Source organism: Amblyomma mixtum, chromosome 10 (assembly GCF_055824585.1).
Source record: "Amblyomma mixtum isolate Tamu chromosome 10, ASM5582458v1, whole genome shotgun sequence".
NCBI classification, from domain to species: Eukaryota; Metazoa; Arthropoda; class Arachnida; order Ixodida; family Ixodidae; genus Amblyomma; species Amblyomma mixtum.
Genome location: NC_143021.1, coordinates 70823990 through 70848363, shown reverse-complemented (window position 1 = coordinate 70848363; position 24374 = coordinate 70823990). Strand labels below are relative to the sequence as shown.

At 48.7% G+C, this 24374-nt stretch overlaps 1 protein-coding gene and 1 pseudogene across 1 annotated transcript; one reads left to right on the top strand and one right to left on the bottom strand.

Annotated features, from left to right (window-relative positions):
- Window positions 1-1719: 1719 nt before the first annotated feature.
- LOC149326083 (uncharacterized) overlaps window positions 1720-24374 on the bottom strand; it is a 50546-nt pseudogene continuing 27891 nt past the window's right edge.
- On the top strand, window positions 21527-23964 carry LOC149326088 (uncharacterized). The gene is made up of 4 exons (XM_089564032.1): window positions 21527-21993; window positions 22089-22265; window positions 22456-22558; window positions 22700-23964. The coding sequence occupies exons 1-4, from the start codon at window positions 21788-21790 to the stop codon at window positions 23819-23821; spliced, it is 1608 nt and encodes a 535-aa protein (XP_089420158.1). The 5' UTR covers window positions 21527-21787; the 3' UTR covers window positions 23822-23964.

Here is a 24374-nt window from a genome sequence, read left to right as displayed (position 1 = left end):
GCGTTTTTCCTTATTTTCGAGTCTTTTTAGTGTGTTGGTGAACCACGGCTTCTGATTACGCTTCCTAAAACTGCACGTCAGGATATATTTATTGGTTACGTCAGCTATTTTATGTTTGAAGAGTGTCCAGTTACCTTTAACCACTGGTGGTTAAAGGTAACAGAGTGGATTCCAAGAGAAGGCAAGCGTAGCACGGGGGGGGGGGGGGGGGGGGGTAGTACTTGAGTAGACCTTTAATAATTATTGCGAAATACGTAAAATTATTTTCCTTCAGTTGCTTTTGACATTGCTTGATGGCTAAATATGGCCTCAGTGCATTCACAAAAGCAATCATCAGCGAATGACAATTAAGATCTGCGTTTACTGCCATTCCCTCTGACTATATTCTTCTAAATATGACGAGGAAAAAACAGTGCTTTATTCGGAGCCATTTGCTACTTCTCCTGCGCAGGGGAAAGGGGGGTTACCGATACACAATTAAAAATTTATGCGTCCAGGGGGCTGACGCAAGAATTTTGCCTTTGTGTATGCCTCCCACGTAACCCTTGTGGTCTGAATTAGATACTGGCCCTTAATTTTACCTTCTGACGTCACTGTACCCTATTCCCACACAGGTGCAACCCACGGGGCAGAATTGTTGAAATCGGATGCCGCTGACGCTGTTCCCGTCTATTTTAGTCAATTTTAGGCCATATTTGCAAGGATATGCACTCAAAATTTTACAAGCAACCTTAGCCGAACGTCATTCTTTCTTTCTTTTTATTTTTTTAGCACCGATTTCGCAGCGTACTGGAATGGAGTGATAGGAAAAAGGAGAAAGAGGGGAAAGGAGTGCTTCAAGAAAGTTTGTCTCTGTCGGAGCTAAGGCGATAAAGAACTAGCTCCGACAGCTTTGGGCTTCCAACTGAGCTTTTATTGCGCTGGGTCTAGTGCCAAGTTTTTTTAGAGCGCTCATAAAAATGATAAGCACCTCTTTTAGACCACCGGCTCTAAATAACCATCCACTTGATCCAAAAACTGTTCGGCATTTACTGATAACCATTTCATCTAAATGCTTCAGGAGAATCCCTTTTTTGGGGGTAGTAGTTTTCTTCCAAAATCTTCACGCCATTAGGCAAGTTGAAGAAAAATGCCTTTTTGGTGGTCTCGTTTTTCACTCATAGCACGTGTACTCACCGAAATTGGTATCAGCACTGGATATCATTGAAAAATAAATACATTACTCCTTGCACTGAGCTGAAAACTGTTTTTTCAGCTCATGCGAAAGGGCCCCTGCTCTAAGGTCCACCTCTAGGCCACATAACCACAGATAATACACTCTCCTGCTACCAGTGCGCAAAGGAAGAAAAAAAAGTAAGGTGAAAGAGCGTAATGACTGCTTCAAACAAGCCAATAAAACTCCTCATTAATAAAACTGAATACTCACAATAAAAACAACGTGTCTGCGTCTGTTCCTGCGTCCTTGTGTTATTTGCGTTGTTTCAAGAATGAACATCATTAAAGGTAGTGTATACGATGTGGTCCGAAACATTCATGCATTCGAAGTTCCTTGTTGGTTCTATTAAATTTATCCCGGTACTAGCATGGATGTTCTGCAACCCATAGCTCCCGTTTGAACATCCAGTGGTGCCTCTGGTTCCACTGGTTTGCACATGAGCAGTCGGGGAAGAAAAGGGGCAGTCTCAGTTATGTCTGAAGTGTCGCAAATCACCGCCGTCGTTAGCCCTTTCTAGCGGTTGCACGTGGCGCAGCAGACCGGTCGAGCGACCGCCGCACGTGATTGGTCAGGCCGTGCTGCTCTCCGCAGCGACCCCTGGCGTCGTTGGCGTGCATTGCGAAGAGTACGACGCCGGCGAAATGGCGCGTGGCGTCGAACATACGGGAAGAGTTCGGTCCGAAGCCGGCACCACTGCACCACCTGGCAATCGCCGTGGCGCGAGTAGTGATGCCTGTAGCCCATCTTGGCGGTCATCTCGCACATCTGCCAGTAGTTCGAGTTGGTCGCCATTTTGACCGCGGGGTCCCCTTCCTGCGCACATGCCGTATTAGGACGTTAAACGCCACATACAATGTACCATACCTTCATTGCACCGTTGCCATGACACTTAAATCTAATTTATATTTAAGGAGTGAGATTGCTGAACTGTTCTTTGTTTTCCAGGCAAAGGTCCCTATCAGTAAAGAGTTATCGCCAGCATCCTCTTGAGCACCGTCGTATAACTGGAAGGGAAGCTGTGTAACTTTCTTCGAAACTTCGCGGTTGAAGAAAATTCCGTCCTGGTCCGAGGTTTTAACTCGGAACCACAGCCTGCCTGGGGTAGTAGTCCACTCGCTAAGGTTGAACTTTGTGGAACGGCCGTAAACATTTCGGGTTAACCCTTCAAAAATAAGTGGAAAGACCGGGTTTCAGTTGTCCAAGTCCAAAGCGAGAAATTTTTAGAGACCGCATTGGGCTCTATTTAATAGACGATATGCGAAATTGTTTGGCGATCTAGCAACACCGCGCCCACAACTTCCGGTTTCCATCTTGGTCCGGTCGAGCTCATCGAGCTGGTGCATCGTTTGCTAAGCGTACTTTCTTCTTGCGAGTGGAATTTTAACAGACAAGCTTCAGCTGCTGCGTTGTTTTCACAGCTGATCTTTGACTAAATGTAGGTTCTTTCAATAAGCGCCAGCTTACTCCTACCGCGTCCTCAGCTTCGCTTGTAGTCTGGCGCTGATGATCGCGATAATCGGCACTCGAAAGTGGGTTGGAAAGTCGAACCGTGACCGTGTGCTGCTGTCATTTTAATGCTCGCATTAAAGCACCAGTTCAAGCATCACGCATCATCATGGCTATTTTATTCCCAGGCGGACGCGAATTCATCTGGTAGGGTAGCGAGCGGTTATTTCGCGCTGAGTGCGCACGTGTGCTGACAAACTTCTGTGACAGTGCGAACTTTCGTTCGCGCCGACGCCAGGAGCTTTGTGCATTGCAGTACAATCACACAAGACCCTCGACCAGCTGCGTAATTCGATTCCTTTACTGTAATGTGCAATGCACATCCGCGGTTTTCAACGTCACCGTTTCAGAGCCCGGCGTCGGTTGATTTTCGCCACAATTCGTTGAAACCGCGTCCTGCTTAAGACGCAGTTAGTCAGTCGACATTAACAAGAGGAAAGTAGGCATGCACATATGATTCAAAATATTGTAAGCAACGACGCAGCTTTTTTTTTCAGACTCACTGAGTCACCGCGGTGGTTTGATTATAGAAAGATGCTACAGCTGTAGGTGCATGCACGGACTCGATACGCTGGTCAAGCTGTGTGTGCAGGGGCGAAATTAGCATGTTCGGTTGCTTCCGAAACTTAATTAGCTTACTCCCAAACTTGGACAAATGGCTTTGTTGCGAAGCAAGCTCTTGGATCTTGCCACAACGATAATAAAATCTGATGGCCTGAAGCGTTTTAAGAACACTGTTGCACATACTTGCTAGCTTTGAAATGCGTCCCTCCTTCATAATAAAGTAGCTATGTTACTCGCTGCTTTTTTTTAGATTTTCGTCGCCGCAGATATCGAAGGTATAGAAAGCCTCAAGAAATAAAGCATTCGCACCTCAGTTTTTATACGTAGGGTGTATTGCTTCACAAAGACTCCTTAACGCGCATAACATATGCGTATGGTCCAGAGAGTTTGCTCGTCCTTCTAAAACTAATTGAACACGGGAAAAACTTAACTGAACACGTAGCAAACTAAGAAGTAATCGGCATATGGTTCTTCGAGTGAACTTATTTCGCCACGGCACGAGCGATTGGCGAAATAAGTTCACAACAAAGGCTGTGGTCCCTATCTTAATTTAAACGCCAATCACCTCGAAAGCTTTGTCAAAAATCAGCGCAGAAAGCAAAAGCTGCGCACTGATCCGCGTGCTGACACGATACCTCGCATGGCGTTTTGTGCTACTAAAACGCTGGGACGGAGTAAAAAAATAGAAAAGCGAAAAGCTGGAACGCACCTAGTTCTGGCACGAATCGTAGTCTGTTTTCACAGTGGAGAGGGTAGCGCAACACTCCATCGGCATTGTACTTTTCGAACGAAGCGCAGCCGTTTTAACCCAACGCTGGGCAGCGGTTTCGTTTTCTGTACCGAACCAACATGGAGTACTTAGTTCTCGTAGCGCCGAGAGATGGCGCTGCGCATTTCGCATATCATCCATTGGTAGTAAATATTCGAACTGAAAACCTTTTAAGTTAGTACGGTTCAGCCTCAGACAATTCGGCTGCGGTGCGAAGCGAAATCATGCGTGGACGCATTCAGTTACGCGCTGAAGTCGAGGGTTCGACGGCATACCGTCTGGTCAGGAATCGTGGCTTGATGAGATTCACTGGTCCATGCATGGTCAGTGACCAGTGAAACTCATCAAGTCAGCTACGCGCTTTTTGTTATCGGCGGCCGACAGATGGCGCCAGTTATAGTGAATCCCAGGGAAGCGATTTTTTAAATTTACTCGCAGGAAAGTTGGTCGTAAAGACATAGGAGCGCGCATTACAAAAGCTGGCTTTTGAACACGTCAAAATCAGCTTTGACATGTGCCTCTCCTCTGTAGCATAGCTTCATTGCGAGAGAGGGGGACCCACGTGAAAAGAGCTCGAGCTGTTGAGGAAGTAGCTGGCCGCCTCGACGGTGACGCTGAAGAGCAGCCGGGGCGCCATTGACCGCTCGAAGCTAAAGCCCCTCGATAATTTGAAAATAGCGACACTCTCCTCCACTCCGGCGTTTTCCTCCTCGAATATCCTCGCCCGCCGCCTGCGCGCGCTGCACACGGCGCGCTTTTTTGGCCACCGCTCGCCGTCCGGGCAGTTGGCTGACACATGCTAAGTTCGCACTTTTTCCACGCTGTTATTGAATAAAAACACGAGAAAGACATGCGACACGCGTGACTACCACGAGCCACATAAATTAGCGTCTCGTACGCGCAATGAAAGTGCCAATTACGAGCGCTTGCGACACGAACAAAACCTAACCATTGCTGCATACATCTCACATTCTTTTTGACTTTTCAATACCGTCTGTCTGAACATGGCATAGTATATGAAGCATAATATTTACAATATATATGAACATTCCTGAATATTTTGAGCATACCAATGTTTAGTTAAAGGTAGATTCACTTCGAACTAATTATCGCGGAAGTACAGTGTAGGAAGTTGTTCACGAGTGGAGTTTCAGAAGTAAGATGGTTGCTGGGAACAAGCTGGGGCATTTGCTTCGATGGCCGTCCTAAAATTTTTCATTAAGGTTCAGTCTGAGTTTGGCACCGCGTAGTGCACATGCAACGGCTTAATCGTTTTTGTAGCCGAGAATTTTCTCGGCGGCTTGAAAACGAATATGAACTTTTTTCTATTAAGCATGAAACGACTTCAGCTCCCGCTGTCGGCGATCTTGAGGTGATGTCGAGCCGAAGCCGAGAGCCAAAGATCCGCGCACCAATTTTCCGTCATCCGAGGAAAGTGTCCGCACCCCAAAATTTGGCCCTCTCAACCACCAAAATTTGACCTCGTCCGAATTTCATAAAAATTGGTGTCAAGCCGAATTTTAATATGACGAATTCAATGGTGAGCTCCAAAATTAGGTGGGCTATCCCCAAGATTTTTCTCTCTGGAACCCATAAATTTGACGTCGTCCATATTTGACCAATTTTGGGGTCCAACCTTATTTGACTATAGGAAACTTAATGCTGGCTTCCAAATTTAGGTAGACCACCCCCAAAGTTTGGCACACTTGGGCATTTTCCGCCCACATTCTATTCCTTTTTAAATCCGCTTAAAGAGATGTTACGTTAGGAAAGAAAAAAAATCTCTGCCTCTCCCGTAAACGAGAGTAGAGTAAGCATGAAATGTTTACGGGCCTAATGTCATCTCGGTGGACTCCCAACCGCACCGTACAGGAAGGGAGGAACGCCACCACCCGTTCAGCGCGATGCCTTGTCATTTGAACGCAAGGTTTTTTGAGGAAAGGAAATGGCGCAGTAATTCTCTGCCATCTCGGTGGACACCCGAACCGCACCGTAAAGGAAGGGAGGAACGCCACCACCCGTTCGGCACGGTGCCTTGCCCTTTGAACGCAGCGCTTCTCCCCCGGATCACGTACGACAACGAAGTGCAACATGCAATTTATGTGGTTTTTGCACGCGTTATTAGAAATCGGAAATTATAATTCCGTGCGTTATCAAACCCACAGCTCCACTGATATCTTGATAAACATTGAGAAGGCCACTGGCAGCAGTTATTTTTTGTCTCGTTTGGAGACCAACCAGCGCTTGCATGCCGGTCGCGTAGGAGGGCTTACGGAGTCTCGTTAAGAGAGTATCTGTTCTCGCTTCGGCGAGCGCGGCTTCGGCCGCTTCTTTTCGAGCAGCGACCGCTCCGGCGGACGCAGTTGTTGCTGCGACGCGCGTCTTTTCTTTCCTTTACTTCTTTTTCTCTGATCTTTTACCTCTCCTCTATCTGCACGTGGCAGCGGTGGTGGCTTGGCTCGAGCCAGTAGCAGGCCCGTGCAATTTCCTCTTCATCCTTCTTTCAGTCACAACAACAACAACAAATCTCGCTAAGTCTCGTACGGTGCCCGGATGTTCTCGTTTCAGAGCCCGGATGACTGGAATTCAGTGCCCGGATGACTCGATTTCAGTGCCCGGATGACTCGATTTCAGTGCCCGGATGACTCGATTTCAGTGCCCGGATGAGTGGATTTCAGTGCCCGGATGATGGCTCTCGGTCTCGGCGTGACGTCACCACACTGCCGACAACGGGGGCTAAAAGCATTTCATGCTTAAAAACTGATAGCAACGACCGTGACAAAACCCAAGAGAAAGTTATAGGGTCTTAGCAATTTGGTCAGCCACAGCCAAGGCTATCCTGAAGCAAGTGCCTGACTAATATAAGTCTTGAGTATAAATACAGTCACAATATGACACACAGTTTTTCAGATGCAATGTTTATTACAGATGAGTCGTGTAGTTTTACGCCGAAATATACATACAAACCACGTTATAAGCCAGCTGTGGACATCTGTCACCCGTTGGGTGCAATCCTCAAAACAAAACACAGAAAACAAAAACATACCTAGGGAAATGAAACAGCTTAGATGTAGGCCTATAGTTTTAGAGCGGATGATGTATTCAACAAAAGGCTCCGCGACCATGCTCAACTAAAGCAAATGGTCACAAACTGTAGCAATGAAAATACAAAAATGGCATGCATTGGATATTTACAATACTTGAGTACATTCAGGTAACAATGGAAAGCACTGAAGTGATTAAAAAATGAATTATTTATGTGAATGCAATATAAGGTCTTTTCCGAGAATGTGGCATTGATAATCTCACCTGGTAGAAGCGTAACGGTTCAGCAAAACAACAAATAAGCGTAGATCGTTAGACAAGTTGCATTCATAAAAAAAAATCTAGGTTAAATCTCACTCGGGACATGCGCCGCATTACTGCGATGTGCACCATTACCAGAGGTTCGAAAAATTTACCGCACCGCGGATACCGCTCCACGCATACCAACACTTTTGGTCAAATGTTTAGGGGAATCCCCCAAGGTGGAGTAGATTTGTAATAAGGGAGTAATTACTTATTGACATCCACCCAAGCGCAGCCATACGGCTACAAAGGAAAGCTATACAGCTTTCTCAGAAACTTCGCAGTTAAAGAAAAATTCGTCCTGGTCCGGGGTTCGAACCCGTGACCACCGCTACACCGGAGTAGTCGCTCCACCAATTGAGCTAACCGGGACTTTTTTTTTTTATTTATTGCCTGACTTCGGCAAGAACCACAGTACACAAATACACTTACAGAGCACAATGAGCAATAATTAACAACACTATCCGCCCGGGGGTGCGTGGCATCATCATATTAAAACTCCTTAAGCGTCACCAAAGGCTCGACTCTTTCGAGCCACTCGGGAGCTTCAGGAGCAAGTTTCTGAACTTCAATATACTTATGCATGCACTCCCGAAAATAGATCCGTGCTGGCCGTGCATCAGGATCGCAATGATATCCTGCCATTCTGGAGCGCCAAATACAATGGAGGCCCATTAGCATAATGAGGTCGAATGGTGTCCCATCCTCACTCTCTACAGGCAAGTACCGAATACCATGAGCGTCGAGCGGAAATTCCTTTTTTAAAGTCCGTTGCAAGATGTCCCAAAAGTATACCCCCTCCCAAGAGTGCAAAAAAACGTGGTCTATTGTTTCTGGTTTTTTACAAATTCAACAATGTGATCCCCAAGGTAGAAATAACTGCTTCCTTTCCAAGAATTCCTTTACTGGTAGTGTTCCGGTATGTAATTTAAAGAAAAAAGTTTTTGCACTTGGCGGCACCTGCATCGCCTTCACACGCTTAAGTACGTCGCGTCCCTGGCCTCCATTGTATAAGGCCCTGTACATAGGTTGTGGAAGAACTACATCGCACAAATCTTTATACAACTTCTTCCTGCTAACAGAAGATAAATATTCATACGAAAATCGAACAGACAGGAATCGAACACTCGCGACAACCTCTCTAAAGTAACCAAAAATACGTCCCGAGAAACTTTCGGTTGTGACAACAAAGTCCGGCAGTGCATTTCCGAGCCTTAATTGGCACACAGTGCGCAAAAAAGGATCGCTTACATCGCGCACAAAACAAAATCTGCTTACAATCTGCCGCAGAAATAAGTGTCCCAGACTCAGGCCGCCATCCTTCACCCGCCTAAACAAATTGGTCCGGCTGCAGCGTTCCCAGTCCGCAGCCCACACAAAAACGGCAAAGATCCGGTGCAGTCTCTGTACGTTCATCCTTGCACAATGCAACACTTGCATCACGTACCACAGCCTAGACATAAAAAACAGATTGCACACTGTGGCCCTTGCGAAAATTGAAAGGTGTCGCCCTTTCCACCTTTCCACCTTTTCACGCGTGGCTTGCGTCTGTGCTTTCCAGTACGAATCGCTATCGCGATAACCGTCCAGTGGGACGCCTAAGTACTTTACTGGGGTCGTCACCCAGGACACGTTTGCAAAATTGCCGGGCTTCGTTGGCCATTCTCCGTGCCAAAGCCCCAGGGACTTTGACCAATTCACTTTACTACCGGTGATCTTGGTGAATTCTTTTACGCATGCCACGGCCTCGGTTATACCTTCCCGGTTCACTGTGAACACCGCGACATCATCCGCATAAGCCAGCAGCTTAACTTCTGCTGCCTGTAGCTGGAATCCTCGAATTTTTTCACTTTCCATGATATTCAAACACAACGCTTCAATGTAAATGCAGAATAGGAGGGCTGAGGGGACAACCCTGGCGCACCGAACGCTGCAGGCTAATGGGGGCCCCCAAACTCTTATTTACAATTAATCTTGTCGTGCAGCTCCGGTACGCCAAGGCCACTCCCTCACAAATAATGGACCCTAAATTCACATGGTAGAGTATGCAAAACAGGATATCGTGCGAAACACAATCGAATGCCTTCTCAAGATCTAGCTGAAGGATGGCTACACAGCTATTTGTGTAATCATAACATTCCAGCACACACCTCGCTTTATGAATATTGGAAACAATAGAGCGTCCCTTGATCCCACACGTCTGGTGGGGACCGACTATATCCTGAATTACTGACTGTAGTCTACGGGCTAAAATCTTCATGAAAACTTTATAATCCACGTTTGTGAGGGCGATAGGACGATATGCTGTGACCTGCTTTAACTTTTCTGCGTCATCGGATTTAGGGATTAGCACTGTATGGGATGTACCATAAGACGGGGGCAATTCATTTTCTTTGTAGGCTTCGTTAAAAACTGCTGTCAGTACTGGCACTATTTCGTGTTTATACGCTTTGTAAAAAGCGGCGCTTAACCCATCAGGTCCAGGAGATTTTCCCAGGTTCAAATTTTCTATCGCTTGCTCGACCTCCGACGCAGTTATCGACAGCTCCAGCCTTTCTTTCTGTTCGTCATCTAATCGCGGCAAAGCGCCAAGAAACTTTTCCTTGAATGCGCTCACATCCACTTCTTGCTTTGCAAACAGCGCCTGATAATATTCAAGAAATGCCTGCTGGATATGCCCGCTTTCTCCAGATAACGCCCCGCCCCATTCAATCTGTTCAATGTGGTTTCGTTGAGCATGCGTTTTTTCCATTCCTAGCGCTCGTTTTGAAGGTGTCTCCCCATCAGCTATATCTTGCGCCCTAGCCCGCACCAGTGCGCCACGATAGCGTTCTTCTTCAAAGAGTTCAATCTTATTTTTTATTTTCCTAATGTCATCCATCCATTTGCCAGGCTCTTCGCTTTCTCTTTCGAGAAGTCTAGCTAGTAAGGATCTTAAATTGTCCTCCTCACGCTTCTCCTCTTGTCGTATGCAGCTTGACCTTTCGATTGCTGCTATTTTTATTTGTTGTTTGCAAAGTTCCCACTGCTGCCATACTTTCAGTTCCCCGCTCGGCTTTAATTTACTGATTTCTTCGTTTACTTTCCTGCTAAAGATGTCGTCTGTAATGAGCTTATTATTTAATTTCCACATCTCCCAAGAAAACTGATTTCCTCGTTTCTTTGTCCCTATCCCACACTGCACTAAACAATGATCCGAAAATGATACCGGTACTACATTGTAGCTACTGCATTTTGAAATAACTTTGCAGCCATACGGCTACAAAGGGGGATGGGGGATTCCCCTAAACATTTGACCAACACTGTTCCCACTTCGAGTTATTGATCAGTTCGCTCTCGCCCTACCATGAGCTTGCCGTCCCAGTTAGCTCAATGATCGCATTTATGTGTCATTGAGCTAACCGGGACGGCAAGCTCATGGTAGGGCGAGAGCGAACTGATCATTAACTCGAAGTGGGAACAGTGTTGGTCAAATGTTTAGGGGAATCCCCCATCCCCCTTTGTAGCCGTATGGCTGCGCTTGGGTGGATGTCAATGAGTAATTACTCCCTTATTACAACACTTTTGCTTCCACACTTGCTAACACATGCACACACATTGTATTCATCAGCCGCCGCTATTATAGCACGTTGAGCGGAACCATGAAGTGGCAACAATAACACGCATAACGACGCAAAATGATCAGTGAATTCAGTGAGGTTATTGGCTTTGTGATGCGCATGCATGCAGTTTCAGTATACACAGTCGCTTGGAAGAAATGCACAGTTGCTCGCAGAGGTGGGCAGTCTTCGTCGGGGTAAAGTTCTTGCGACCGATGTTGTGCAGCCGCTTTTTTCTTCTAATGCTGTCTTTCTTGCCACTCGTAATCGCGAAAAGAACAAAGGCTTCATGATGTAAACAGCGCGAACTACAAGGGACAAGAAAAAGAAGGACAAGTCCCCTTGTAGTTCGCGCTGTTTACATCATGAATATCTACCAACTCGCCCAACTGAACGTTTTGCTAAACAAAGGCTTTTTCACGCCGGCTTGTGCACTGAAATGCGCAGCAAATCGGCATAGTGCTGCACTAAAAGAGCGCGAATAACGCGAAGTGCAAGCGCGCAATTCCAGGGAGCTCGGTCGTAGCAGCGGCGGCTGCCCAAAAAATGGCGCCGACGAAAAATGAAAACACAAAAAGAGCGAACTTTCCGCGCGCTTTTCCCGGAGACTGCCCGCGGAGCCAATCACCGTTGAGAAAAGCGCCGATGGGAGAGGTGAGAGAGGAGGATCGGCGAGGGTGCGCGGCGCGGCGGCATAGTTCACAGAAAGATGCTACTTTCAAATTATCGAGGGGCTTTACTCGAAGCCGGGCACCGTCTCCCGGAGGTCGGCCAGCAGCCGCGACATGCTCGGTGCCCGCGTCGCGCCAGCCAGCGCGAACGGACAGGCGGCCGCTCCCTCCGGAGTAGGCGTCAAGTCGTGCGTGCGTAGAACCACGATGTCCTGCACCAGCGAGAACACGCTGCTCCCCCCCCGCGGCCACGCGGAAATCACTGTGAACGAACCTTATACCTTACTCTTCGTGGAGCAGGACTTGAATGGCTTAACCACGTCCTCCACTCCTCTCTCTTAATCAACGTCCTCGCGGCGTGGTTCCGGTGTTCAGCCTGAGCGACTGTACTAATCATTTCCATCCCATTTACCAACGACTGCCTCCCACCGTTTACCTTTCAACTCTGATCCTTCCGTGATACTAATCGTCATTACCAATGACACCGCCACCATCACAGGGCCCGGGAGCGTGGCGATAGCTTGGCTAGTGAGGCTAGAGGAAACCTACACCTAACTGAAGAAAGTGTCCATTCAAATGGCGCTTGTTCGCGTACCTTTTCATTTCAGTGTTATAATCTTCCGTTGCAGGCTGCTAGCATGAACGCTCTTCTATCAAAAGTTTGCAGTGAGTGAGAGATAAAAGGTAATTGCAATGGAGGTGCCCTTTTGAGGGCCTGCGCAGGTGACTCAGCAGGCAATTTGCGCCGAGGACCCTTTATTGTTCTTGACGAGTGCGGGTGTATCAGTGCGTGATCTTATAGTATGTACACTAGTAAAAGTCACGTCGTGTCTTATTAGTATATTTTGAAACGAATTCAAGCGCACAACAACACGCACACAAGAGAGGAAAGACACAGGACAGGCGCTAAATAGGATAGCGCCTGTCCTGTGTCTTTCCTCTCTTGTGTGCGTGTTGTTGTGCGCTTGAATTCGTTTCAAAATAAGCTATGCAGCATCTAGCCCAAACAGAAGTTTTGTTAACTTATTAGTATAGTCTGGTCGTTAATAGCAGAAACACTCGTAAGAGACAAGGTATCTATGTCTAGCAGGACACGTGTGGCGCCTGTCCTGTGCCCGTGCCCGACTATAAGCTCTGTAGCACTACAGCGTTAACTACACGGGTGTCTCAGTATCAAGAACATTCATGCTATCAAAAGCCTCGCAGATACAGGAGCCCTGTGGTGTCCCGGCTGCTCCACCAATTTGGGGCCCAGCTTTTAGCCTCGCTTATCGCTGCGCTACGGAACCTATGGCAGAATAGAAAAAGAAAGGGGTGATGGACAGACCTGCTGGGGGACAGCGGGCCGTAGGGCTGCTCCTTGTAAAAGGAGACCACGGCCGACACGAACAGGCCCATCCGGCTCAGGTCTTCTTCCCGCATACGCCCCATGTAAGCGAAGAACTCGTCGTCCGTGGATGTGCGGTGCGACCGGTAGAAGAAGAGCAGCCCGTCCAGCTGCTTCGAGTGCAACCACGTGCCGGCCAGAGAGCTTAGTTCGGGGTGGAGCAGCGCACCTGCGTGAGATCGTTCGCACGGATGCAGCAGAAAGCGTCGAGACCGCGCTGCATTGCATTTCGTAATGCATCACTGTAATGGAACGCGCACATAAATAGCGTTCGGCGTCGAGAGAGAGCGAAGTCCGCCTTACATAACGGCTCCAGCTCTTTCCGACGCAAAACCCGGGGGCGAGGCGAGCGCTATCGGTACAGACCCGATTTCTGTTGGCAGTAAAACCGGTGAAAGTCACTCGCCGCCTCGCTTGTTAGTACATAACCCATGGTGCGTTTACATGTTTAGGGTATATATCGTGCGATGGCGTGCACTGTTGTCCTTCGTCGTGTACCCTGTATACCACAAACATCCTGGCGACGTCCCTATTCAGTCTAAACGTCTATGGCGTCAGGTAGCAGCTCGTATTCACCCCACACATATCAACCTTTATTGAGGAAAATAACTGGACCAACTTGCAGCGGTGTGTCCACATTATCCTGAGACCACACAGACTATAATGCTCCGCGACTCTGACGGTGTGAAGCGGGTCACTACCCTAGCTAGCAGTCCAGAGAGAGGGTAGATCGATTCGGGACATATTCTGTATACAGACCCGATCGCACTCGTCTAGAATGCTCGAGCGTCGTGCTGCGGAGCAAATGAAGTTAAGCAAGTTTACGTGCTGCTCTGCTGTTGGCCAAGGCGCTTGTGCCTGTGCGGTTCGTATGCCTATTCGGCAACGTTCGAAGCAAGTGCTATCAGTGAAAGTCAATATACCTGTTTTAGAATTTTTGCTTCATTTTCTCATCACCACTCGAGTGCTCTGGACAGTAATTAACTGTACTGTGGACGAGTGCGATCTGGTCTGTACACGTAACACTGCCAACACCTCTCCGAATTTCCCAAACTCGGTCCGTTCCTTTTGGGGTGCTGCTTTCACACGGACCTACAAGACTTCCAACGGGCCCCAGCGGTGCAAGTGCTCGTTTCCACGAGACCTTACAGTACTGGTTTCAAATAAAGCTGGTCACATATATATCCTCCTTCGACGAAAAGTAACAAACATATGACAGCCTCGCCCTGCACCACAGGGAGTGACAGCCATAGCTTCAATAAACGCGACGCAACACGAAGACCTACCCACCTGGTTGCAGAAGACCGCCGTTGTCTGGACGCCGTCGCCCAAGAGCGCGTACAGCGGCAGGTTGAGATCGCGGCGTCGCAGGGACGCGAAGGCGTCCACACCGTCGGGGCCTTCGTCCTCGGCTCGCCGGTAGAGAACCCCGCGCGCCATCAGCTGGACGCAGCAGTAGAGCACCACGGTGCACAGCGACACCGGTAAGTCACGAAGCGAGTAGCCTCCGCGACCGGGCTCGAAGACGCACCACAGCTGCCGGCCGGAAGAAGATCTGCCCGCAGTCGATGGGCCACCATCGAGACCGGGGTCGTGCACACTACCCACGCTGTCACAGTAGTCGTCCGTCTACTGGTGCCTCCGCTTTGTGGAACCGCGAAAATAATTCAGTTAGAGCCATAGCTCTTAAACAGGGTTGCAGTCGTAAGCTGTCAACTGGTGTGGAACAGGTGAGCTGACTCTATAAGAGATAACACGTAGAAAGCTTCGGCTGTGGTTCGTGACGCATCCGATAGAGGGCTTCGCAAATTAATCAGTGATGGCACTAATTAGGGATACCACTAAATATTATTAGCAGCGGGGGTAGGTAGGCTTGCTTTGGCAATACACCAAATCAGGGGGTACAAGGCGACATAGGATAGGCATTATTTGAGAGCAGAGAAGGTGGTCTACAGATAAAATTTGAGCAGAGATTGAGTTGAGGGAAAAACAGGGGGCTAAGAAAGTTTTCAGTTACTTGTACATCAAGAATGTAGACACAAATTGGAGAAAGCGAACTAGAAAACTGACAAGCAAATGTCTGAACAGCAATGCGGGAAGAGGGGGGGAGGGGTGGTAATCGGGTATTTTCTGTTAAAGGGACAGTGAGGAGAGCACTATTGATATTTTTTTATAGCAAAATCCGATAGTTCGGCATTTCATGGCTTTGTTGCCACTTGGCCGGCAGCGAAAGATGCATTTATTTCCAAGAAATTTGGATTCGAAGTTGGAAAAGTTTTTCCCGCCGCTCTGATTCAAACTTGGGATTCTCCTATGACGACACAGGACTAAGTGACGAGAAACATCACGTGCCATGACGTAACGCAGACTCCGTGATTTCTGGCTCCACCATAGCGGCCCAACAGCAGCCGAAAAGAAAGCTACCGCCGGCCGCACGTTGAAGGCATCTATCGGCTATTGCGGCCGTCGCTACAGTCGCTTCGCTTACGTTTCAAAGCAGACATTTGGGCTAGTTGGTGTGAATTCTTGGTAGAAAAAACAGCGCAAACTTAGACAGAAAACACAGAAAAGAGGGGAGACACTACAAGCGCTGACTCGCAACTAAGGTTTATTAGAAAGAACAGAACACAATATATACAAAAACCACCCACGACTGCGTACGTCATAACAGAATACGTGCAAGTGTGCAAGATAATCTAAACAGAAGCATCGCGCGTGTGCACCCGGTTATTTAAGTACCTAAATTCTAATTCTGACAAGGCCGCTGAAGGATCACTCACGCACCGTTTGCCGGTTTTTCGGATAAAGAACGTTTCCATCAGCTCCCGGGTCACCTTATCTTGGTGGAAAAAAAGCACGTCAGTTTTCGGGAAAAGGGGTGTGCATTTGCAAACCCGGCAGTGTGCGCGAAGGTTGTCTCGCGAGTCACTGCCGAGTAGATTGCGGTGCTCAAAGAGCCTTACATTTACACAGCGCCCCGTTTGCCCGATGTACACCTTACCGCAAGACAGTGGCAACCGATATAAAACACCCTTTTTGCAAGGAATGAAAGGCGCCACATGTTTTGTTGTACAGGCCTTGCGATTCTTGTGGACACCAGCCACCAGTTTTTTGTCCACTTGTGGGCAAATTGCAGCGAGCTTCTTAGGAGCCGAGAACACCACCCTAACATCGTACCTCTTTGCCACGCTCTTTAACCCATGGGAAAGCCTGTGAGCGTACGGAATGACGGCTGGCCTACGGCGCTCACTGTCAACACGGCCTCTTCCGTTGGCTCCTTTCTTAACCCACCTCAGAACTTTTTCTCCTGCCCTGGAGATGACGTGGTCGGGGAAACCGCTGCTTTTCAATCGTACCACTTGCTCTGACACACTTTCCGCAACACGGTGGTGGCACGACCTAGATGTGGCGGCTTTAAGGCACGAAACCGCGATACCGTCCTTGATTAGTTTTGAGTGCCCTGACTCATAACCGAGGAGTGCCTTGACGGTGCGCGGGCGATACATCCAGCAAAGGGGTCCCGGAGTAGCTCTCAAAGACAAGTCAAGAAAGCGTAGCTCGTTGCCAACAGAAACCTCCGTAGTAAAATTTAGACCACGCCCGAACTGTCTGAACACCCTCAGAACGTCAGCCATTTTCGCTGCAGGGTCAGACCCTTCCACGATGACTAAAAAATCATCCACGTATCTGAAAGCCCTCAAGAACAATCCCGCCGAGGCCGCAGCTACCTTCCTATCCATGTCGCTCAGAAAAATGTTGCTAAGCACAGGTGCAACCCTCGACCCAATGCACACGCCTGCCTTCTGTACAAAAAATGAACCGTTCCATCCGATGACTGTCGATTTCCGTCGATGACCGTCGATGACGTTCCATCCGATGACCGTCGATGCAATTTGCCCACAAGTGGACAAAAAACTGGTGGCTGGTGTCCACAAGAATCGCATGGCCTGTACAACAAAACATGTGGCGCCTTTCATTCCTTGCAAAAAGGGTGTTGTATATCGGTTGCCACTGTCTTGCGGTAAGGTGTACATCGGGCAAACGGGGCGCTGTGTAAATCTAAGCCTCTTTGAGCACCGCAATCTACTCGGCAGTGACTCGCGAGACAACCTTCCCGCACACTGCCGTGTTTGCAAATGCACACCCCTTTTCCCGAAAACTGACGTGTTTTTTTCCACCAAGATAAGGTGACCCGGGAGCTGCTGGAAGCGTTCTTTATCCGAAAAACCGGCAAACGGTGCGTGAGTGATCCTTCAGTGGCCTTGTCAGAATTAGAATTTAGGTACTTAAATAACCGGGTGCACACGCGCGATGCTTCTGTTTAGATTATCTTGCACACTTGCGCGTATTCTGTTATGACGTACTGTTGCGACGCAAGGTAGCAGATCCCACCGCTGCCACCAGTTGTTACGGCTCGAGGTAGCGTGGCCAGTTGTTGCGTCACCAAGGGGGCTCGTCCGGGATGAAGGAACTGTCTGAACTTCAGAATGGTTGGAGATTACAAAAACAAGCAGATTTAATGACAAGAAACTGAGACACTTATTTACAAAAATTTACAAAAAGAAGAGCAAGGAATCAAAATTTAAGAGTTCATAGCGTCGAGCGTCTGGATGAGCCTGATACTCAAGGCTCAGAGCCACTGGATGAACCTATTACCGAAGGTCCAGAGCGTTCGTGCCCACTTTGGTCGCAGGTTATATAGCCCAAGACTCCGCCCCTGCACCAGGCGACATTCCATCGCGACACAAAAGATCGGCACCAGCACGTCACTGCCAACTAAGACACCTGCTTAGAGCCCGCACGTGGGAACTGGCGAGTCCGCATTCCTATAGCATTGTGTCGTGTTGACGTCACAGCCGCAGCTGCGCAGGCTTCCTCGGATTCGTTCCGGGTTTTTTTTTTCAAGACGAGGGACACCTTTTCTTCTCCTGTCGTCGGTTGCTTCTCGAAGGGGAGGTCGTTTTCGCCGAGCCGAGTGTGGGAAGAACCTCATTGGCCACTTCCCAGAAAGTCACCCTTTTCTGTGAGGTCATCGTGGGTCAAGTTGAAGTCAAACGACCCGTCAAAATTGCCGCCACGCTTCATCTCGGGTCTCAAGATGAATCGTAACAGCTACCTCCCCCGCCAGACGAGTCTCGGCGAGTAGCAGTCATCGCTGCTGCATGAAGAGACGACTTGCAGAAGCATGCCAGTAGTATGCCAGAAGCCCTCTGCCGCTCGCAACGTGGTCTTCTATTACGCCTTCCAAATTCTTTGAGGCGTCTCTGAAACTTCAACCACATGCGCAAGCAAGCACTCAACTTCCCTCCGAGCAAGCCAGTTCCAAAAGAGGGTGCTATAATCCGGTTAGTATAGCCGTTGTGAATAGCCCACACTGAGAACTCCCAGGACCCACGCAAGCTGAGAAAAACCGAACCTGCTACTGTACACCCTCATTTTCAAAAACGCACGAAAAAAACTATTAGTATCAATTTTGGTTCATGGAGAGCATTCCGGACTGCTTAAAAAGAACAGCTAAGAAGTCCGCGTCCCTTCCGGCATGTACTTAAACAAAAGTAAACAGCTCCAAAAGCTGCATAACTGAGTGAAAATCCTGTAGTCCACTAACACCACTCAGCATTACCACTAAAAACTGGAAACTTTGCCTTCACCCCTGTCTGGTTTTTTTTTTCTTTTCAGTGAGCCAATGCACAAAAAAAAAGGCAAACACTTATTCCCCGACTTGGACATTCTTCAGCCGCGCCCTGCGCGGTCGTGGTCGGATGGCCGGTCTACAAGCAGGTGCTTCAAGAAAACTGTGAAGTTGATTGGTTCCGCCTCCGCTCGACCTACTGCGGAAAGGGTGCCTCCTCCATTTCTCTGTCCCTGTCTGCCGCGACTCCCTCCGACTCACGCGCTCTCTGCGGCGACCCTTTGTGTGGCTGTGGAACTCTATTCTTCGTAACGCAAAGCATGCGTCTCGTGTCCAACGACCACGCCGTCTGTCGCTCTTTCGGCCCGCAAGGGCAGTCACCTGGGCTTTCATCGTGCCCATCCGCCTTCGGGAAAATGACACTGTGGGTTTTCCCTCTCCCTCAACAGTTCTCGCGGTGCTGTCCCGCGTTAATTTGCCGGCCCTCGCATCAGCATTAATCTCTGCCCTAGCCTTTCTCAATTGCTTGTCGCGTTCGCGATGTTTCTTGGGTAGCGACGCTACTCGTGCTTTAATCTGAGTGCTAGGCGACGGATTAACTGACGAATCGTCTACTCCGGTGGTTTCGTCTGAGCTGCAAAGCTCATTTTCCTGCTGTTTTACTATCGGAGCAGCATCCTCCTCATTCCGGGCAACAGAAACAATCTCGTCTGTACGGCACTTTTCAGCGAACGTTGCGCTCTTGCCTGGCGCTTCACTGCTACCGTCAGGCGATTCCCTTTCACTCTTTGTGCCGCTTGATACCGCCTCGACTTCCTGAATGCTAGTGCTCGCCAGCTGCACCAGCGGTGTCCCTTCTCTGGCTCTTTCATTGCGTTTACACCGAAACTCACTGCATTCTTTCTGGCGCGGGACTTCAGTCTTATCTGCCAGCGCGCTTTCTGTCTCAGGGTTAACAGTAAGCGCGTCACACCTTTCGTTTTCCTCGCGAAGCTTTCGCCTTTCTTGTTCTTTCTCCACACGGAGGCTTTTCTGCGGAATAGTCTCACACCTCTCGCCTGCCTCCTTGTTGAGAAGAGGTACCACCTGCTGGGGACAACCGCCCGACCTCTTGCTCAACTCCATTTCTAACTTACTGAGCTCAGTCCTTAGCTTCAGTAGTTTTGCTTCCCTCTCACGTTCGCGCTGACGCCACTTTTCCTCTCTTTCTCGCTCTTCCTTTTTTTGTTCGATGAGACTCCACTCTTCAATGAGCTCCTCATCATCTGCCCCCAAATCAGTAATGGCCTGAATTATCATGGGTTTTCGTGCCAAACCCCTTGTCTCAATTCCCAATTCCTCACACAACAGCAGCAGGTCCGACTCCTGCAGTTTCTGTAGGTCCATGATAGTTCTGAGTCTGAGCTATTTCCAAAACAACTATGCAAAAATACCAAACCTGTAAGATTTAAGCACAGGTGTCTACCAGTTCTAAATTTTAACCCTCTTATAGAACCTGGTCCACATCAAAGGAAAAGCCAAGCACTCACCCACACACGTGATCATGACCCGAGACAGCTGCACTCTCGCTGGCCGACCGTTGTTGTCGCTTGTGGCTTCAGATTCCCATCGCTGATCCACAGTTGTTGGGTCTTCGTATCTCACCAGTCTTTTCAGATCCCAAGGCTTCGGATCCCAGGCTTCGGATCCCAGGCTTCGGATCCCAGGCTTCGGATCGCACGGCTTCGGATCCCTCCGCTGTTCACCAGTTGTTGCGACGCAAGGTGGCAGATCCCACCGCTGCCACCAGTTGTTACGGCTCGAGGTAGCGTGGCCAGTTGTTGCGTCACCAAGGGGGCTCGTCCGGGATGAAGGAACTGTCTGAACTTCAGAATGGTTGGAGATTACAAAAACAAGCAGATTTAATGACAAGAAACTGAGACACTTATTTACAAAAATTTACAAAAAGAAGAGCAAGGAATCAAAATTTAAGAGTTCATAGCGTCGAGCGTCTGGATGAGCCTGATACTCAAGGCTCAGAGCCACTGGATGAACCTATTACCGAAGGTCCAGAGCGTTCGTGCCCACTTTGGTCGCAGGTTATATAGCCCAAGACTCCGCCCCTGCACCAGGCGACATTCCATCGCGACACAAAAGATCGGCACCAGCACGTCACTGCCAACTAAGACACCTGCTTAGAGCCCGCACGTGGGAACTGGCGAGTCCGCATTCCTAAGTCCGCAGTCCGCATTCCTATAGCATTGTGTCGTGTTGACGTCACAGCCGCAGCTGCGCAGGCTTCCTCGGATTCGTTCCGGGTTTTTTTTTTTCAAGACGAGGGACACCTTTTCTTCTCCTGTCGTCGGTTGCTTCTCGAAGGGGAGGTCGTTTTCGCCGAGCCGAGTGTGGGAAGAGCCTCATTGGCCACTTCCCAGAAAATCACCCTTTTCTGTGAGGTCATCGTGGGTCAAGTTGAAGTCAAACGACCCGTCAAAATTGCCGCCACGCTTCATCTCGGGTCTCAAGATGAATCGTAACAGTACGCAGTCGTGGGTGGTTTTTGTATATATTGTGTTCTGTTCTTTCTAATAAACCTTAGTTGCGAGTCAGCGCTTGTAGTGTCTCCCCTCTTTTCTGTGTTTTCTGTCTAAGTTTGCGCTGTTTTTTCCACCACGCTTACGTTTGCACTGGAGTATTGCCAGCGTTACGATGGATCTTGTTCTCGAAGTCGTCAGCGAAGTTCTCGCAAATAGACATCTTTAGCATACCGTGTACCTTGTTTCCTTGTTACCGCTAGCGGAATACCGGGAGCCCGCCTCCTAGAGCCACTGCATATATGCTACCAAATGTAGCATATAGGCCTCTTGCGCTGGAGTTTGAGGTAACGTGGCGGCGCCTGGTGGCGGCAAGGAAAAGTTGGCTGGGTAGTACCACGTTGGGTCAGTAGTGAGGCCTGGCTGTGGCGGCACTCATTTCTAGCCTGCGTTTTGCGTCGATTAGCACGTTTTTCTACGCTGTTGTGAGTGCAACAAGGCTCGTCACTTCTGACCGACCACGCCGCGGCCCGGCCGTGGCTTAGTTTTGGAAATCCGACGCTCCGTGTGCCTTTGGACGAAATGCAGGCAGCAGAAGGAATCGGCGACGCCGATCCGCCCGAGAGACCTCGCTCAGTCTCCAAAAAGCGTCACCGTCGGTACTGCTGCGTCGTGGGCTGCCACGAGCAAGAAGGTCTGGATCCAAGTGTGAAATTCCATCGTTTTCCTTCAAGGTCTCACGAAGCGGAGCGCCGGGCGCGCTGGATAGCTGCAGTTCGACGCACTGAGTAAGCGAACCTTCGCGTTGTGCTGGCTGCTTCGCCTGCCTTGATGTTTGTTTGGTTATCCGCGTTGCTGAAATTCGTTCTTTTTGCACATGCAGACCGGACGGCAAACCGTGGGATGCAGTGCCGAACACCAGAATATGCAGTCGCCACTTTGTGGGTAACGAGAAAAACGATTCGGCCAGTCATCCCGCATATGTCCCCACAATCTTCCCCGCGGTCTACAGCCGGCCTCATCTGCCCGACTCTTCAAGTCACTTGGAACGGTTTCAGAGGTGAGTAGGCCGTTTTATGCGCCAGGTGATCCGCTGGTTATCCTTTGGTAGGGAGCGTCGGCTGCTGCTGCTGTTGTGCTCTGTAGTGCTTCCAGATGACTCCTGTTTCGTCTGCTGCCGTCTGCTGCAGTTAAGCGTCAGATTTTAGTACTTCAATTGATTTTTTTTTCTCGTCATTCCAAACGTTTAGGTGGCGGAAAAGGGGCCTTAAGCAGAGTTTCTGCGCTGCTGGGAGCAACGTCCCAGATATGAAAACTGCGTCCGAGGAAATCTTCGACGAGAGAAACGAAGATGTAAGCATAAAATTTTTCTAAGCAGAACTACTTGCGTTGTTGATGTATAATTTTGCATTTCTGAACATTATCACCTCCTTTACATTACAAACTGTACTTATTGAAGTCTTTACATTTTTGCCCCTTTTACTTACCATGCAGCCATCAACCCAGAGTGTTCCGACTGCAGAGTGTTCCGACTGCACCGAGGTTCTTGATGACCACACAAGAGCAGATGTACATGGAGGCTTTCCCACGGCATCAACTCAAGGTGATGAAGCCTGCCACCCCACACCTCCGAAAGACGGCTTGCCTTCTGCAGGCACCCAGCGACGTGAAAGGTCATCCCAAACTGATGACCAGCAGACGGTGACACGTGCAGTTGGCCCGCACTTGAGGGTTTGCTACTTCGCGGGTTTTGAAAGCATTGTAAGTGCCCCCGATGCATTACGAAGTTTGTGTGGGGTGGACAGCAATGTGTTTTCATTATTGCTTAATCTTTTACCAACTGTCCGGGAAAGAGCAACTGATGTCACAGTTGAGAACAAACTTCTGATGTTTCTTATGAAAATGAAACTCGGAGTATCTTTTACCGCCATTGGTGTCATGTTTGGGGTGCAAGAGAGCACTGCCTGCCGTATTTTTTATTCAGTTCTCAACACACTGGCAGAAATAACAAAAGATTGGATTTATAAGCCCCCTATTGAAGACATAAAACTTGCACAGCCTGAATGCTTCAAGAAAAATTACCCGCAGTGCACTCTGATCATTGACTGCACCGAAGTTAAAACTGAGACGCCGTCAGAAGTTCGGCAGCAGCACATGCTGTTTTCTTCATACAAGGGCTGTTACACACTTAAATTTTTAGTTGCAATTATTCCTAATGGAATGGTTGTTTTTGCTTCTGAGCCTTTCGGTGGACGATGCTCTGACACACAAATCACTCTTGAGTCTGGTTTTCTGCAGCTCATTGAACCAGACGACATGATATTGTCGGACAAAGGTTTCCCTGGCATTCGTACACAACTTGCTAACAAAGGGGTAGTAATGATAATGCCGCCCTTTTCAGCTGGAAGTGGCGTCCCATTTTCTCCTGAAGAAATGGAACAAACCTACAGAATTGCATCTGTGCGAATTCATGTTGAAAGGGTGATCCAAAGAATTAAGCTTTACGGAATCCTGAAATCCGAAGTTCCAATTTCACTTATTTCATCTATGAAGGAAGTTTTCCATATGTGCTGTGTTTTAGCAAACCTTCAACCTCATATAATTGCAATGACATAAGTACAATGACAAGAATGTGGCCTTTTAATTTGAACTTAAAGGTGCAGTGAACAGGAATCTGAACTCGTCTTTCTGCCGCGGGAACTCCATCTACACGTTCCTAGCATTCTTAGAAACCTCGATTTATTGCCCTGTGTGGCCGATTTCCCTCATTAAATCGAATTAACGTCCGGCTCCCGCCTTTTTTTTTAATTCTCCCCGCATGGTGGGCGGAGTCGACCAACGCGTGGAGTGCCTTTCACCCAGTCCCGTGGCGGCTTGCCGCTCTGCCATTGGCGGAGTGATACGTAGTAATCCTTAGAAGCAAACAGTCTGCGCGTATTTTTATTTCTGCGGGCTTATATTGCGGCTATATTATCTGCAAATGAAACTGTTTATTCACGGAAACCTAAAAAACAAAGTAAAGTGAAAGCAAAGCCTCCACGGAGCTGGCTGAAAAGGCACTCCACGTGTTGGTCGACTCCGCCCACCGTACAGGGAGAATTAGAAAAATAAAGGCGGGAGCCAGACGTTAATTCGATTTAATTAGGGAAATCGGCCATAGAGGGCAATA